Genomic DNA, 17282 nt, shown 5'->3' on the forward strand with positions numbered 1-17282 from the left:
AGCCAAATGATGTTTTCTTTGTCATTCTGGCATTGCGGACTAATCTAAAAACTGCAATACCCATGACCCTCAGGTACTCTTATTATGGAGAAGTGGAAAGCAAGAGCTGTGAATTGAAATGGGAGGGAATTCAAAATGCTTTACCTTGTTAACTTGTTCATTTTGGTTAGAATTGTCTTTAAATCCATTTGGAGATGGGACGGTTAAAAAGTAGTAGATTCACATTTGCATATTTGTAGATATTAGTAGCAATCATTTTCTGTTCAAAAGTTTGAGAATTACTCAATTCAATCATTCAATTTTGGAAAGTTATTTTACGTTATTTTATCCTGTGATAAATGTATGTTGTTTCAGAAACATCAACTTTTTGGTCTCTCTGTTGTAGTAAAAATGCAAACAACTCTGAGAGTGAGGTGGAGCTATATGAGCTGGAAGTAGCTGCCATGGCTGATGTCATTCTGCAGGGGTGAGGCATCATTGTCAACTCCACCACAAACAACATCACATTACCACTATTTAATATTTCTTGTTGCGATTTCTGCCGAGACGTTTGTGATTTTGCCTCTTGCAGTGTTTCTCGACCAGACAAAGTCATCTTTCCTCCTCCCAACTGGACTGTTCGTCAGAGTCTGGCAGAGGAGCAGGACATCGGCCCTGAGCTTCAGCAAGTCTATGAGGTATCCTGTGATTCCTTATTATGGCTCTCCTGTATCTGTTTGTGGTGTTTTAAAAGGAAACATGGTTAGACTAAAGTTGGTATTTACTGATTATGAAGGGACTGTATGGAAGTGACCAAGGATGGAGGGTAAGAGTCACAAACAAGCAAAGGTGGTGTCATTTTTAGTTTTGCTAAAGAGAGGGTAGTTTGGTCTGTTTTGGTCTGTTTTGAGAAAGTCAATACATGTGGAGCTTATTAGTGATTGAACCTTACTGTTAGCAAACAGCACGACATATTTTCCACTAGCCTTGTACTCACTCTCTCTAAACACAAAGCAGGACGTATATAACCTTGCAATATGATAAATTTAATTTCCTTGTGAGTGTAATTTATTACTTGGCATCAGTAGAAAAAAAAAGAGCCAGTTAGCAGTCTTTGCTGGCGCCTATTGACTTTAGCAACCATAAAAAACACCTTTAGGATCCAAACATTGCTGAGGTAACTCTGAATGAAACAGCTAACACTGCTGTTAACAGTCTGTTTATTTTAAAGCTGAGTATGAAAAAAAACCTCACATCTCCTTTACAGCTAGTAAGGCCGCTAAGGTGGTAGAATGTGCCACCTTGTTAAAGAATTTATTATATGCAAAGAAGCCCTATACAACAATTATCATGCAATAGTTTAAGAAAAGCTAAATGACAAGGGCTTAAGACTACCGTTTCTATCTTCAGCTCTGAAAGGTTCACCAGAAGTGACACTTTCCTTTCAACTGTTTATTTTGTAGCAATTTCTAAACTCACTCGGACGAGGCACAGGCAAATTTTATATCTAAAATAGTTAAATGACCAGCTCCAGTGCATTTGTTTGGCATTTCAGAAAGGCTCTTGTGTACAATTGGGGGGGAACCTTGTGTACCTACTACCAGAGGTTCATGTACCACAGCTTGGGAATCCCTGTTCTAAGCATATACTCTATATAAAAATGGATGTAGCTCCGGGTCTGACAAGTAGGAGGGATCTGTTTGATTGAGAGGCCTGTTTTGCAGTAAGGTTTTCTCTATTGGTGGGCAGGCATAGTGTCCTCGGCTTCCCAGTCAGATCCAGTCAGAGTTACTGTTCGCTCATCCCCAGCTGATCCAAATAAGTTCAGCTCTGGCTTCAAAATAGCAAAATAGTGATGTCTGAAATGCCAAAACTCGAGACTCCATAACATCAGTGGGTGACTATACAGTTGGTTTGTTTACTCTACTTGTAAATCAAGGGGGAGGAGTGAAAAAAAATATCAACTAAGAAGGTATTTTTTTTTATACAATCAAATAGGAGAGTCATCCTCTCTCTCCATTTCACTGACTTTCATACAGTCCCTTTAGCAAACACAAATCCGTTCTATTTGGAGAAAAATATATTCCCCCTTCATGTAACTTGCATTGCACGCTCAGCACGACTGTCCTTCATGAAAATGTATTTCCCTCCAAATTGCCATTTGTTACTTAAGCAGGTGTTTGCCTCAACAAGTTCAAACTATGTCTCTCTCTCAGTTGGTGAATAATGGTCCCAGTGTGGTGAGCCAGTCCACATTACAGGTAAAATGTCCTCTGAAAGCACACGGCCAAGAGCTTCTTTACCCTGTGGAGGTGGCCACTGAGGGCCTGCTCAGTTGCTCCTCCAAAACAACCTTCAATGCACTGAAACTCAAGGTGAGGACACACACTTAAACACACACTCACACATAAACAGCTTGGTTGGCAAGGTGACGCAATTACCTTTGGTCTATTCTTGGCTCTGAACATTGGGTGGTGTTTGGTAATGACTCTGCCTATGTAATTATATATGCAGCTTCAGCGTCCGGCAGCAAAGGTTCCCCCATCACTGAAGTCCAACACTGAGCACCACATCCAGCGGAGGGAGGCTGAACAAGGAAATCTGGTGAGACAGTATAGAAAAGATGGAAAAAAGTAGTTTTAGGGAAAACACAGGAACACAAAATAGAATTTGTCCTGTGGGAAACATGTTTATTGCTGATCTTTCATTATCCATTGACACAATTAGCATATACATTCTTTATTTATGTTGACTATCTTAAAAAAGATACAACGCTGATTTATCATTGCACTCCTATAACACTGTGGGACTCGCAATGAAATTCATTGCAGCAGAGCCTGCAGCCTCAGCCAGCTGAGATATTGTCTACTTTTATTCAACACCTTCTCCATGTAAAACCCTGCCAACTACATTAGCAAAATGCTACTTAAAAACTTACTGTTGTTCAGAGATTGTGGTGTGTTACAGCTTGGTATTACCAGACCTAAATTCACTGTGTGGGTATATAAGTTCTAGCCACACTCTATTTGAGATTGTTTCCAGTCGTTGCAACCAAAATGTCGTAGCCCTTGGGTCAATTTGTGAAATTATTGGAGCAGCCTTTAATCAACTGGCCAACCAAAGTTGTGCGCCAAAACTCTACCACTCCCGACATTGTTGGAACTACTTCAACTTCATTGCATTTAGTCGATCCCACTGGTTGCTGATTGGTCTGATGAAGCCGATTGGTCAGACTGGCTGAGCTGAACAAACCTTTATGGCCACGGGGTTTTCAGACGATAATAACAATGAAGACTGAAGCTGTGAGCAACAGTCCGGCAGAGCCAGGCTTGTGTGTGATGCCAGCAACATCTATTTTAGTCTCGAGTCATTAGCTTCAGGCAGAGATGCATTTGACCACCCTTGGAGATACATGCCTAACATTTACTCAAATCCAAAATGAGAAGATTGATGTCATTTGTACGTCTGTGTGTGGTTAGTCATGTTATGCCTTGTTCAGCACAAAGACTGAGAGCACAGTGAAACCAGCTCTGTCTAAAGGCAAATTTTTTTTGCTATTCATAACTTGAAAACATATTTTTAATCGGTTTAAGCTAATTTGATCAGTAATAGCAAACTTGAAATTGTAAACTGACAGAACAACCCACATTGGTTGGATTTACTTTTTGTTTTCCAATCTTCTGAACATTTGTTTCTCATCAATGTGTCCCATAAAAAACCCCAGGAGGTGTTTGTTTCTCTCCTTCCCTTTCCTCCTTAACTCAGTTAGAGAGGGATTCATGGTGATGCAAGTCTGCAGAGCTGCTCACTTTAAGCAACCCACAAGAGAGGCTCTTAAATAAAGTCAATGGCCCTTGTGTTGGGTCTTCAGGCTGTGTTTTCATTAGTGCGTAGTTCTGCTGAGTAGGCTTTGCACATATATATATATATTACTTCTGAAACCAAAATAGCCGAATCAGATTGTAGGAAGAGGCAGCTCTGCTCTCTGTACTAAACATTGACATTATAATTTGATTATTTCTTTCAACAGAGGAAATGGGATTAGATAATGATGAGCTCTGGTCAACATCTCCCAATGCTGCTGTAATTGCTTGTGAGATCAAGTTAATTCTTTTTTTTTTCTTTTTTTTTTTTCTATTGAGTTAATCTGGTGTGGCATGCGTCACTGACTGTAATGTTTGACAGCTAATTTCTGATGGTATTCAAACGAACCATCTTGACATCAGAAAATCCAACCAATCACCAATGCTCCACAACTTGAATGTTGAGTGAAGGTATTCCAGATAGTCAATCAGTGCCAAGTTAAAGGGAGTTTGTTGCTCTGCCTGAACAACATTCACACACTGCACAGAAGTAAGAATCTATACTGCTAGAACAACAGAGGAAAGAGAGGCACCTCCAGAGACTCATGACTTCATCAATAGAAGTTGAATGGAAAACTGTACATGTCCATGGCTGGATTAGCCTAATGGAACTCCCATGTCTGTTTTTGATGCTATTTACGACCTACCCTCAGATTTACTGCGGAACTATTTGCATAAACTCACATTTATTTGGAAAGACGTATTGTACAACTTGCAAAGGAATGACGTCTTAATGCTGGATTTTGGACTCTGGGGCCCCTTTCAAGGGAAACTTTCAAGATCTGGCAATAGACAATTTGATATCACTTCTGTTCAAGAGAGTCACTGATATATCAATTTTATCAGCTCATATTAGCCTGTCACAGATATACTGCTTGTGGTAAATTAGAAGAAAAACAAAACCCTCAACAATAAAAACAGTCAAATTCAACCAGTTGAAATAAAAGTGCAGTGGGAACAATACAAAAAAAAAAAAAGAGAAAAAAAACTATCGTTCATACTGATGTTCATTTAAAAAAAAAAAAAAAAAAAAATGTTTTGCTACAAGTGTATCATGACAGTCAAAGAAGCATACTGTTGTGGCTGTAAAAATTATGAGAGAGATGGAACAACTAGACTCTGGTAAAATACATAATACTTAAAAAAAAAATTTTTTTTTAACAAAATTGCAAATATGTTGGTAAAATACTTATTTTGTATTATTTTGTTGGGAAGATGCTGATAGGTGAGAGTATATTTGCCACTGCAGTCAGTCCACTCATTAGTAAAAATATAAATTGTGTTTAATGGTTAATGTGTACAGTGTTTCACTGTGTCACTCCGTAGACCTGTGGTGGTGCAGTGGAGTGCTGGCAGCTGCAGTGTAACGTGGGGCTGCTGGAGAGAGGAGGCAGTGTCATCCTGACTGTACGCTCCAGACTCTGGGCTGAAACATTTTTTGAGGTAAGACTACAGGTTACTTTGCTCTCCACTGCTCAAGTTGAGTAAAAGCCCTGACGAGATGAGAAAACCAAGAAAACAGTGGATCCACCTGTGCTGCTATACTACCCCCTGTTGGTAGTCAACAGTATAGATGCTGATGCTCCATACTACATATTAATTCATAGTGTTTTCACAAAACTTTATTTACGTTTTACATTAGCCATGAAATCCCCTAATCAACCAAATCATTCAATTTTAATAACTCATATCTATAGACAATAGAACATTAATTGAACATCTGAACATGCAAACAGTTTTTAAGCTGCGGAAAGCAATGCAAATTATTATTATGTTTTGGATTTCACATATTGAATTGTTTAACAAAATATCATCCTATCTTTTCCTCATTTAATAGTTATTTTTTTCCCCCAACTGCCCTTTGCTCGCCCACAGCGTTCCAATAAGCAGTATGTCCTGGAGTGCTCTATTCAGTACGAGGTGGACAGGATGCCGTATTCTATTCCTCCCAAATTCAAGCCGTCGGGATCCAAAAAGGTAAAAGATTTTTTTAACCAGATATTTACAATTTCACAAGTTTGTAAACAACATTCTTATTTATGTGATAATGTTAGTTCAATGTGTGACAGTTCTGTGGCTTCCTGTTGTACAGGTGGTGACAGCTGTGATGTGGAACAAACCGGATAGTCAGTTCTCGGTTCCGGTTTGGATCATCATCCTGGCTGTTCTTGTTGGGCTGTTGTTACTGGCCCTGCTCATATATCTACTGTACAAGGTAATGAGCTGATAATACCATTACCACAATACGGTGGCAAGAAAAATGAACCCTTTGGAATGGCCTGGTGTGAAACAATCTTCATCTATGTCTCAGTGGAGTATAGACAATGTGCTGAAGCTAATAACACACAAACAGTTCTAATATTTCATGTCTTCATTGAACACACCTATTAAACATTCCCAGTAATGGTCAAAATAAGTACTAATGGAAACCTCCTTTGGCAGCAATAACCTCAAACAAGTGTTTTCGCTCAATCAAGTTAAGGTCTGGACCACTCTAAAAGTCACATTCTCTTTGTTTCTGTTGTGGATGTACTTCGATATTTAGGGTCATTGTAAGCTGGTGGACACCGACCCTGACATTATCCTGCAACATACTCCGGAAAATAAATTCCTGAGTTTAACAAGGTTTAGATGGTAAGCTTTCAGCAGCCCCAAACCATGTTGCTGCCCCTTCCATGCTTCCCTTATGGGATGTATGGAGGCATACCGTCAGGAGAGGCAAATGTAAAATGGCCCCTATGGGATTCTTTGCCTGAGCCCCCTGAAAGTATAGGGTCATAGTGCGAATTGTATTCCTCGCAAGCAATTCAACCTTTGTTTCATCAGTCTACAAAGCATTATCCCACACTGTTGGGGAGTGTCGAGGTGCAAATTTTGTAGATCAGCAGTTTCCTACGTGATGTCCCGGCTCTTTGGTGATTTGTGTGACGAAAACTCATGAACAGAGACATTAACCTGCTCAAATGATTCCCTTAAGCCTTACACTGGGCTTCTTTTTTTACTTCATTGATTATTCTGCTTTTTGCTGTTGGAGTCATCTGAGCAGGGGTACCACTTTTAGGGACAGTAGTAGTCACAGCAGTAGTAGTCACAGCACTAAATTGTTCATAACCCTAACCCAAACATTTATATACAGTTTGTTGAGCTGAGGAATGATTGATATCATTGTAGGTCTTTCCAGATTTATTCAAATCAACAATTCTTGATGGTAAGTCATTTTAGATCTCTGGTGCTAGGCATTGTTCACATCATCATGTTTCTTGGAGGTCAAAGTATCTCTAATTCACTCCAGATAAAACTCATACTTTATATCATCATACACATTGATTTGTGTAGTATAGGTTAAAATAGATTATATAGGTTAATAATTGTAAACTAAGATGAATATTTGACCATATTTGAAGACAAATATATCCATAAATGCACATACTTTCTTCTTTACTAATATCTGATTGGCTGACATGTAACTGTCAGAATCCAAAGTTGGGAAACCTCAGCTTACATGTGGGTTAGGTGGTACTATCATGGGATCTATGTCATCTCACAAACCATGCTATCCATTTCATACCTACTGTATATTAAGTCTAAAATAGATGGTTCCTAAAATAAATGACTCTTTTTTTTTTTTTAAGTTTGGCAAAATAACCTGAAACTATGCAATATTTCCCTCCAGATGGGCTTCTTTAAAAGGTCAGATCCGTACGGCACGACCATGGAGAAGGCCCAGCTCAAACCCCAGGCGTCCTCTGAAGCTTAGATCCAAGGCGCAGCCTCCTCGCCCCGCAGCTGTTCCAAAGAACTGGAAGTATCGTCCCATTCCCAAACAAACAACGGAACTTGCAGGCAACCCATTTATGAAAGGACAGTTATGGGTGCTGTATCACTGGAATACGAAATATCTTGTGCTGCACTAAAATACCAAAGCAGAAAAATGACAGGGGTCACGCAGTAGAATATGCACTGCTGATTTTAGACATTCATTTGAACAATCAGAGCTTTCTCAGAAGTTCATCCCTGTGACATTCTACTCGTACAGTACTTCTGTATCGACAGACAAATGAATGCACCTCCACCAAAGGGCACCGAAGCGACAGTATTTCATCATTCCGAAAAGGTGTATTTGAAGCCATGTTTGCAATTCAATATTCCTGGAAATTCATAATTTTGTATGATCTATACACCACTTGTTATTTATGGCACAGTGTTTTCCTATTGATTGTTGAATGTTGTACTGTACAGTCCGCTGGAAAAAAACTGATGAAACTGCAATGTTTAACTTGAATAATTCTTCTCCCATATTGGGAGGTATTTTGTGTATGATGTAATGTATTCATTGTGTTATGACCTCTTGGTGTTGTGGCCTAGAATAAAGCCTAATTTTGTATACCCACCCAAAATACTATTGATGTATCTATCAGCCGAAACAAAACGGAACCCCTCACTATTAAAATTAAATACTTATTTTGGAGGAGGAATTAAGTTCTTATTTTGTCCGTGGTCTTCAGGGATATCAGGGTGGAGCCAAAGGCTGGAGTGTGCCCAGTTTGGTGACATCAGGATTGCTTCTCTGCTTTTTGCAGATGATGTGGTCCTGTTGACATCCTCGTTCTCTAACCTACGACATCCTCTTGAGTCATTTTCAGCTGATTGTGAAGCAGTGGGGATGAGGATCAGTATTTCCAAATATGAAGCTGTTGGTGTTCTGCTGGAAAAATGTGGATTGCCCTTTGTTGATATAGATTATCTAAATGACCTAAGACCTTTGTTATTAATCGGGAAGAGTGTGGCTAGTGTTACTCTTCCCATCTAAACAGAGTACCCCCCACCCCCTCAACACACAGACACACTTTCCCAGTTTTTAAAGTTGTTGCCATGTTTGGATGGAGTGAAATATAATAGGACTATATTTTTCCCGGAAAACTTTATCTAATTTGTATGGAATGGCTTTACTGCGTTCAGTCAAGTGCCATGCTGTACTTTGCTCCGGGGAAACCACAATACTTTACCTATACTATACCACCCCCTGCAGGTAATATATGCTACTACACAAATACTTGTGATGTTTTTTCTTCTGATACCTTCAAGCGCTTATCACAAATAAGCTCAATTAAAAAAATGTGTTCACGGTAAAATGTCACATTTAAAATGTGAATGTGTTTGTTATTTGATGACTGTAACTTTTAATGCACAATTAATAACACAATTATTTATGATGTGAACTTTACAGACCCTGCACAACCACACAAAAGGTTGATCAGAAGAAAAATTGCTGGAGATTGCCACTAAACTTGATGGAACAATACAAATTTAAAAGCGTAAGTTGTCCCATGTTAAAGGCTTGTCCAGGCAGAAGGGTTAGACTGACCTCGTTAGCCTCTGCTGGCCGACTGTTCCGATCTTCATTCTTCACACAGGAAGAGTTGTAACTGATGAAATGAGAAAGCAGGTATGGTTGATTTTAGATAGTACATTATACATTATATATTTTTTTCGTCATCATTTTACTTTATTAGTCGATATGGTGTTCAAATTGACAGTTTTAGACAGTTTATTCAGTTAGCGAAGACAAGAATTTAAATATTTGGCATTTCATATATTTTTCATACTTGAAATGTGATCACCATGGTAACCTATGCTCGAAGGCTAATTTTGGGGATCAGATTAAAAACTTGAAAAAAGACATGACGATTGTCTAATCAGATGGACATGCTGTCATTATTCTGAGGTGAAGAGTCACATTTGTACTATATTGTATATATATTTACAGTACATAGAGCCCCTTAATCCATGTATTGTGACCGTTTCATTGTACTTGTAGCTCCTTCTTCATTTGACATGTTCTTTTGGGTTTTCTTGTGTTCCTGCTGACTCTGTAACTTAACATGTACAAATTAATAATTGCTTCTCTTTCTATGTCCCCTGACTTCATGGTGTGCCTCATGGTTCCCTTTTAGGCCTCCTTCTATTCTTTGTCTCCATGCTCCCACTTGGATCGGTCATCATAAAATATGAATAACAATTTATATATCGATTACAACCTGCTTCATCTCCACCTGAGACCTGGTATAAACCACATTTTATACACCCCTTTTTAATTGTCTCAATGAGGTAACGTTCAGGATTTCAATTAATTTCCTACTGTTAAATGAATGTAAATCTGATGTCAACCTTTGGCCCGTCAGAATCACACAATTCCTTTCCCAGTACTCTTTAATCTCTGTCTCTGATAATACAGGCAAAACATCTCTCAATCTCTCCTTCCTTAAATAAGTGGTTCAAAAGGCAGGAGATAGACAGAAATGAGACCGAGAGATAACACAATCCCAACTGCGCTGGTTATCTGTCGACCGATTTTAAGCTTCCTTGATTTGTTTTTCAAGCTCATCACAGTATGGCACCCACACATTTATTCTGTCCCCTGTCCACTGGCAGGACTTTAGGATCTTCTGATAATTCCCCGGTTCTAATATGAAATCCGAAGGTGATCAAGCTTTTTCCACTATTGGACCTAAACCTTGGAAAATGTACCTACTACAACCAGGTCCTCTCATTTTAATTGCCTGTTTTTACCTCATTTCCGTAGGTCTGTATTTTGTTCTTATTATTTTTGACTTCTTGGTTATTGTTTGGTATTAGCTTTTTCTTTCGTTTAAGGTGAATGGCAACACTTGTTTGTAAAAAAAAACCCCAATTCTGGTTGATTTCAACCTGGCATAAAATGTGCTCTGTACATAACCTAATGAATGTTTTCTTTCACCACTGATGTTTATGTGTCTGCTCTGACTGATATTTGTGCTGAGTGTGTGTATGTGTGGTTCTGCTGAGTTCTGCTGGATGCATGCTCCCTCCCAACCTGCAGATCGGGTTGTTTTTGTGTCTCCTCCTCCTCTTTCTCCCTCTCGCTACCCCTCTCTTTGCGTGTGTGTGTGTGTGTGTGTGTGTGTGTGTGTGTGTGTGTGTGTGTGTGTGTGTGTGTGTGTGTGCGCGCGCGCACCGTGGCTATAAAAGCACTCTGTCACAAGGGTGCAGCATTGCAGAGGAGCTCAAGTGTTGTTCAGAAAAAAGAGGCAGAGGAAACAGAAGACGGCACTTGGCTTTCCTCGGCTGTGAGTAACACACGTAATGTGCTGCGTTATGTTTAGAGCTGAGTGTGCTTTTACAGTAGAGCATGTCATTCATATGCATGTGCTGCATCTTTTATGCCTGTGACTCTGCAGGGTCAGATGACTCAGCTGTTCCTTTTCAGAGTTTCAGTCAGCGGTGAAGTGCAGATTAAATACGCAGTGTTTAATGCAGACAGATCTGCTCAACTAAAGCCGTGCCTGTCCTCCGGGTATCAGGCAAAGTACTTCTTCAAGCAAAGCTAATATTTCTGTTTTGAAATATCTTTTTGAGTTTTAACTAATTTTATGGGCACAAACCCCTAAAGCACAAAAACATCAAGCACACAGACAGATAACTAATATAAACTTTCCCAAACTAAGGAGCACTTAAGAGTGTCATATACTATACACAAGGTAATAGCCGTTAGAACAAGTGTTCAGCTGTCCCCAGTTGCTTTCCTGCTGACTGATGTCTGTCTGATGTCTGTCTGATGACTGCTTGATCCTCTGTGATACCTCCTATTCAGCATGTAAAGAGCGAGGCTTTTGCCCCATCTGCTGTGCTGTGAGTCAGCAGATACGGGTATTAGTGTTTGGGTTTGGAATCTGTGGAGACTCCTGGACCTCTTCCAAATGAAATGTTTTGATTTTTAACCCCTTGATCCCAGCCTGACTCAACACTGTCCCAACCAGATCAAGTTACGATGAAACATCCCAATTGTTGTCAGTCTAAAACAGTCAGCAGTTTGACTTTACTGTAAAGGTGATCCTTGTAATATGGCAACACCCACCAGAGGATGTAGTTGCACTTTGAAATAAACCAATGTGGGATTTGTGGAGGTGGATGGGATGCAGATCGCCTAGAAATTGCAGTTGAGAGGAATATGGCTCCAAATACATGTTTTCTGTTTTTCCTGTGTAGATCCTGCCTTCTCTGTGTAAGCTGTAATCATGGCCAGAAACCTGCTGAAGAATCCTAGTGGGGAAGGTAAGATGTAATTTTCTTCATAGAGCATCTGCAACTATGTAATGGAAGGTAAGGAGCAACACTATCATTCACTTGGAGTTGCGTTTCCCACTGCTCGAAAGTAGGTTTAGTATTCATTCCTTTTTTTTTTTAGCTCTGTTTTTGGTCATCACCAACTGGCTGTTTAGGAAAATGTTGTACTATGTTCATCAGCTAGTTGCTAAATACATCTGCTGCTTGGTTTGGCACACACCTGTCACTCAAAACAGCCGCTTCCTTAATTATGGATAACTTTAAGCCTTAATACAATTTAAAGGGGTGAGTTATATAAAACTTCACCCGTTGCCATAAAGCGGGAAATTAGCTATAGTGACCATAACCCTTTTTTGGACGAGGCTGTATACATGTTTGTTTCTGCTGTAAAATTGAGCATTTGGACATGGGGGTTTACTCGCTTTTGGAGTCAGCCTCAAGTGGCCATTCAAGAAACTGCAGTTTTTAACTTCAGACTCATAACGTGTTTAACAAATGTTACTCACAAGGCAACAAAACAAAACAAAACAGTTTGCTTGAAGATAAACATATAATATTACATTAGATTTAAAAAAAAAAAAAAAAAAAAAGAGTAGCACCTATCTTGGTCTTGAGCCCTTTAATGGCATAAACTTAACTTTGAGTTGAACTGTGAACCTGTTTTAAAAAGGTACATAGTAGTGAAATAGGCAGCATTAGACTGTGGATTTCTCTCCCAGAGCAGCTGGAATTCTGGGAGCTGACAGAGAATGGCGGGAGCCAGTGGAAGGTGGAGGACATGCCAGGAGACTGTGGTCACGACTTTTGCAGCGACGGAGTGACCAAATACTTTGTAACCTCCTTTGAGTGAGTACTTATCACAGTGTGTGCACTTAAAGTACATGACAATAAGAAATCAATGCATATCAATCAATATAACACAGATACACTCTCTATCCGGGGCAGTTGTTGGATCATTTCAGTTTTGGAGCTTGGCGCCATCAACAAATGAGTCTGGGGTGTCCACAAATCTTTTGACATCAACAGTTTCTATATGATTGAACTATTATTATTACCACTACCAAAGAGCATTTTGTTGCAGTTTGTTTGTTTGTTTGTTTGTCTGTCAACAGGTTTATAGAAAAACCAGCAGCTCAATTTTCATAGAATTTGGTGGAAGAGTGTACCATGAGCCATGGGAAAATACATGAATTACACTTTGGAGCAGATTTGAATCACGGGCCATTTTCAAGAGTTACTTTTCACTTTGATTAACATTGAGAGATAGGTAATTTAGCCTACTAAATACCATGCAGCTTAAAGTTCAATACTGACTAAACATAGGCCATTCTAGAAATACAATGGCTCTATATCACAATCCACATTTACAGCAACCAGTAATCCTGATACTTGCTCTATTTGCATTCTTTGTACTTGCTCTAACTTAATTGAGCAAGTAGTCATATGGAGCACTTGAGGACAATAGCATCATAGAGGTGAACCTAACAACATTGCTGGAGTTGTTGCTACCATAGAGGAGTGGACAATTGGCCTTGGCGGAGGGGTGCGCTTCCCCACTTCAACATTTAATTATCATCATCACCAGAGGTGACCTTGTCAGCCCACCAAAAAGATTTAATTTCTGGAATGTTGCTGAGATGGTCGTCCTCCCGGCAGGTTCTCCTTCGTCTGGTACATTTCGAAAAAAAAAAAAAAAAAACTTAAGCTCAACATCTTCGCACTTAACCCCTGACACTGGTCACTGATTTGTCCTTCAGAGGGACTGCAAACCTTAATCCAAACAGAGTTTCCAGACTGTATTCACAGTGGAGAAAACTGAAGCTGTAAGGAGTATTCTGGCAGAGCCAGGCTAGGTTTTCCCATTTTTGCAGACAACTTCTGAAGCTCTTTTAGAGGGGTTGTTGGGTTCTTCCCTCACTGACCAAGTGACTTTATCTGAGATTTAAATTTTTAATTTAACGTCGATTCGTGAGAATTTCTAAAAAACACTTTTTCACTTGACATTGCAGGGTTGTTAAAGGGAGATTAATGGGGAAAAGTGCCATTCTTTTGCGTTTAAAAATTAAATATGCAACGTCAAGTTTGCAAAAAGAAAAGGTGTATGAATATTCTCTAAAGCAGGGGTCTTCAATGTTTTTCAGGCCAATGACACCCAAACTGATAGAGAGATGGATCAGGGACCCCCTACTATATATATATTGTATAAAATTGTGTTTTATATTAAACTGGGCCTACTGCCATGTATAAACATACCTTGTTATTGTGCATTCACTACTGAGCACTACTAAGCTATTCAAATAATACACAGGTTCATATAGTCATGTTTTTATTTTAAACATGTGCAAGGTACAGAGAGTAGGGTGGCCATGCCACTGCCATTTATAAACATACCTTGTCAACTGATATCAATGCCAATGTCAACATTGTCTGTCAATTTCATGATAATCATGCATACAAGCTATTCAAATTGACGTTTTTATTTTAAAGCTGGGGACTGAATAGGCTCTCGGTCAATCACGGGGAACCTGACAGAGCCAGCATGTAACATGCGGCCTTGTGATTGGCACAGCAGCGATAGGGGCGGGTCCTCCTCTTTGTGTGCAGGAGGCTTGGAGGGACAGGTCCAGGCTAGTCTCGCTCTGTGAGTGAACCGGTGCCCATCTTGAGAAAGCTCCTGTGTGTCGCTTAATGTGTGCATTTCTGACTGAAAGATAACATCTTCTGCCTCCATTTATCCATTCGCTACAATATGTCGGATTCATGTTAATGTGTATTTAAAGACATTTAAATTTGTGGGAAAAAAAATTGGGGGAAAAAAAACATGAAAACTTTTCTAATCAACCAAAACTTTCACGACATCCTGCAGTACCTACCTCCACGGACCCCCTATTGAAGACCTCTTCTCTAAAGCATAAATATATGCAATTTAGTTGTATACAGATGCACCTACTAAACTGGCATTTATTCAATAATATGTTTATCAGCCACACATTAAATCCACTGACAGTGAAGCATCGAGTAGAATACAGTACATCCCAGCAATAAATACTCCTTTCATAAATGTCTTAATCTTTGGTTGTTATTCAGTCTGACTGAGAGGTCATTTTGTAATCAGTAATTTGTGGTGCTATTAAACTGCAATGGTCTATACTGAGAGGAGTTCCTCATATTTTGTCAACTCAATTCATATACTGTACATATGAGGGAAAAAAACACTTTCGGAACACCTCACGGTAAAGCACAGCCTTCAACTGCACCACGAATGCTGTGGTGCTATATGGCTTCACCTGTCAATGGTTTTAATTTTACAGCTGATCGGTGTATTAAATGCTTTTTTTTTTGTTTATTCAAAGTGTGTTTTCTCAGTATGTTTTCTCAGTCCTTGTCTATTTCTTGCTTAATGTATTTCATGTCTATGTCACAGTGACTTCACTGTTTTCATCAATCCCAATGCAAAAGTCCTCCTGGTTAGTGAAAACCCTATGTGTTCTAGGTTGTGTATGAAGAGACAGGTGATCGACATTTTGGCGGAGGATTACTCCCCGGAGCAGCTGGATGCCCAACCTGCTGTCACAGTGGAAGACTGGTAAAACACATGTGGACAGACATGTATGTATGATATTGAGAAGTGTCACAGATTAACAGGAGGCTCATCCTGAAGGTACTGCGGGAGGACTGACTGTGGCTGCACCTACCTGATGACCGTGTGTCTGCTGGATGAGAACCACGAGCTCATACAGGATTTCAAACCTGAGCCGGTGACTCTGGACCCTGATAGTGACGACTGCTCGTGGAAACAGGTTTTTAAAGCCCTTTCGTGCCTTTAATGGAGAAATAGAACAAAACATAGAATAACAATTGAAAAGTGCATCATGCAGAGAGGGGAATGTTCTGTGCATTGTGTACATTCAACACATGGGTCCACACAGACAACCAACTGTACAGATCAAAGTGTTTTTCTCTCTCTGCTTGTACTCCAGGTGAGCCATACGTTTTCTGACTACGGCCCAGGGTTACGTTACATCTCCTTTGAACATGGAGGACAAGACGCCAAGTTCTGGGATGGTTGGTTCGGAGTCCGGGTCACTAGAAGCTCCGTTACTGTCGAGGTCTAAAGATAAGAAAAACTAAGAGAAGGAGAAGGAAACTGAGAAATACTGAAATGTGGAAAGAAGGAATTAGAGTTGTTTAAGGGCTTCAGAGTTTTATTTTTGAGGTACAGAGGACCAGCTTTGCCTTATGCATCTAGTACACACCTCTGTACACTATATCCTGCAGTTTGTGATGGAGAAATTCTGCTGCGATGTTGCACATCTATAAAAAAGACACCATTGCCAGCTTTACTAACCTTAACATCTTTAATTTACTGCGTGCAACACTAGTCATAATCTGTTAACTACTACCTCTGCACAATGACTTGGGTTAAAGTGACTTGTTTGGTGGGTAGGGTGGTTTATCATTCAAAAGGGAATTTAAAGGATCAAATAAACCAACTGTTACGGTTAAAACAGAATTCAGATGTGTGTGGTTGTGGTTTGTCCTTATCTGCAAGAAAACAGCTCCAGGGGTTGAAGATGTGAGTATTACCAACCAACCATTTGGTAACATTGTCTTTCTTGAGGGCAATGGTGGGCGGCGGGGTGAGGGGGGTGGGGGTGAGGGGGGAATTCATTACATAAGGTATACATTTTAGGTACTTGTACTTAACTTGAATATTTCTGCTCTGCTACATTTGAACTCTTAATTGATTTGACCTCTATTGCTACTAATTTCATTTCAGATATTTACACAACAACAACCGTTTTCCTTTTTCAACCATATATTGAACAAAAATATCCATAAGTAATATTCTCCTGTGAATAAAGTAACTATGGGTGTTGGGCATAATTTTTGAACACTTCTGTTGCAAGATGTTTGAGGGTTTCCCTGCATGTATTGACTTGCGTTGTGCGGGGATTTAAAATGAGCTGTGGACTTTGACCATTCCATAACACTCTTTCTTAATTTTGACCCATTCCTTTGGTTGGACATTATTTCAAAAGGTCTGGTATTTGACTGTATGTTCACTAGCAATCTGTAGTTTTGCTCTAATATTATTTTTGGACAGATAGGACAATTTCTACATTTCAAACTTGTGCAATCTTATTGTGATTGTAGATTTGTAGATGCACACGCGTTGATACAAACAGTTGCAAGACTTACCCGGAGATCCTGTAATGTAAATGTGAGGTTCTTGGACACTCCTGGATTGAATTAGCTGAAGTGGTAGTTTTTAGAAATCTACTTCACTTCTACATGATTGGAGATTTTTTGTTTAAATCACTTGCTTAACATACA

The 17282-nt window shown here is 39.5% G+C and overlaps 2 protein-coding genes across 2 annotated transcripts in view; both read left to right on the forward strand.

The window, feature by feature from the left end:
* LOC138630566 (integrin alpha-5-like) overlaps window positions 1-8239 on the forward strand; it is a 49531-nt gene extending 41292 nt beyond the window's left edge. Inside the window, exons 23-30 of the mRNA XM_069715002.1 lie at window positions 386-466; window positions 572-677; window positions 2196-2354; window positions 2494-2583; window positions 5169-5285; window positions 5718-5819; window positions 5935-6057; window positions 7516-8239. Of these exons, the coding sequence (XP_069571103.1) occupies window positions 386-466; window positions 572-677; window positions 2196-2354; window positions 2494-2583; window positions 5169-5285; window positions 5718-5819; window positions 5935-6057; window positions 7516-7599 (862 nt within the window). The 3' untranslated portion in view covers window positions 7600-8239. The remainder of the gene's footprint in view (window positions 1-385; window positions 467-571; window positions 678-2195; window positions 2355-2493; window positions 2584-5168; window positions 5286-5717; window positions 5820-5934; window positions 6058-7515) is intronic.
* A 2606-nt stretch (window positions 8240-10845) lies between these two features.
* On the forward strand, window positions 10846-16458 carry fbxo2 (F-box protein 2). Its single transcript, XM_069715696.1, has 6 exons — window positions 10846-10948; window positions 11868-11933; window positions 12665-12791; window positions 15439-15531; window positions 15607-15745; window positions 15926-16458. The coding sequence occupies exons 2-6, from the start codon at window positions 11897-11899 to the stop codon at window positions 16058-16060; spliced, it is 531 nt and encodes a 176-aa protein (XP_069571797.1). The 5' UTR covers window positions 10846-10948; window positions 11868-11896; the 3' UTR covers window positions 16061-16458.
* The last annotated feature ends 824 nt before the right edge of the window (window positions 16459-17282 follow it).

Source organism: Brachyistius frenatus, unplaced genomic scaffold, assembly GCF_029030835.1.
Source record: "Brachyistius frenatus isolate BFR_SWC_R1_liver_20210118 unplaced genomic scaffold, ASM2903083v1 Contig_4, whole genome shotgun sequence".
NCBI classification, from domain to species: Eukaryota; Metazoa; Chordata; class Actinopteri; family Embiotocidae; genus Brachyistius; species Brachyistius frenatus.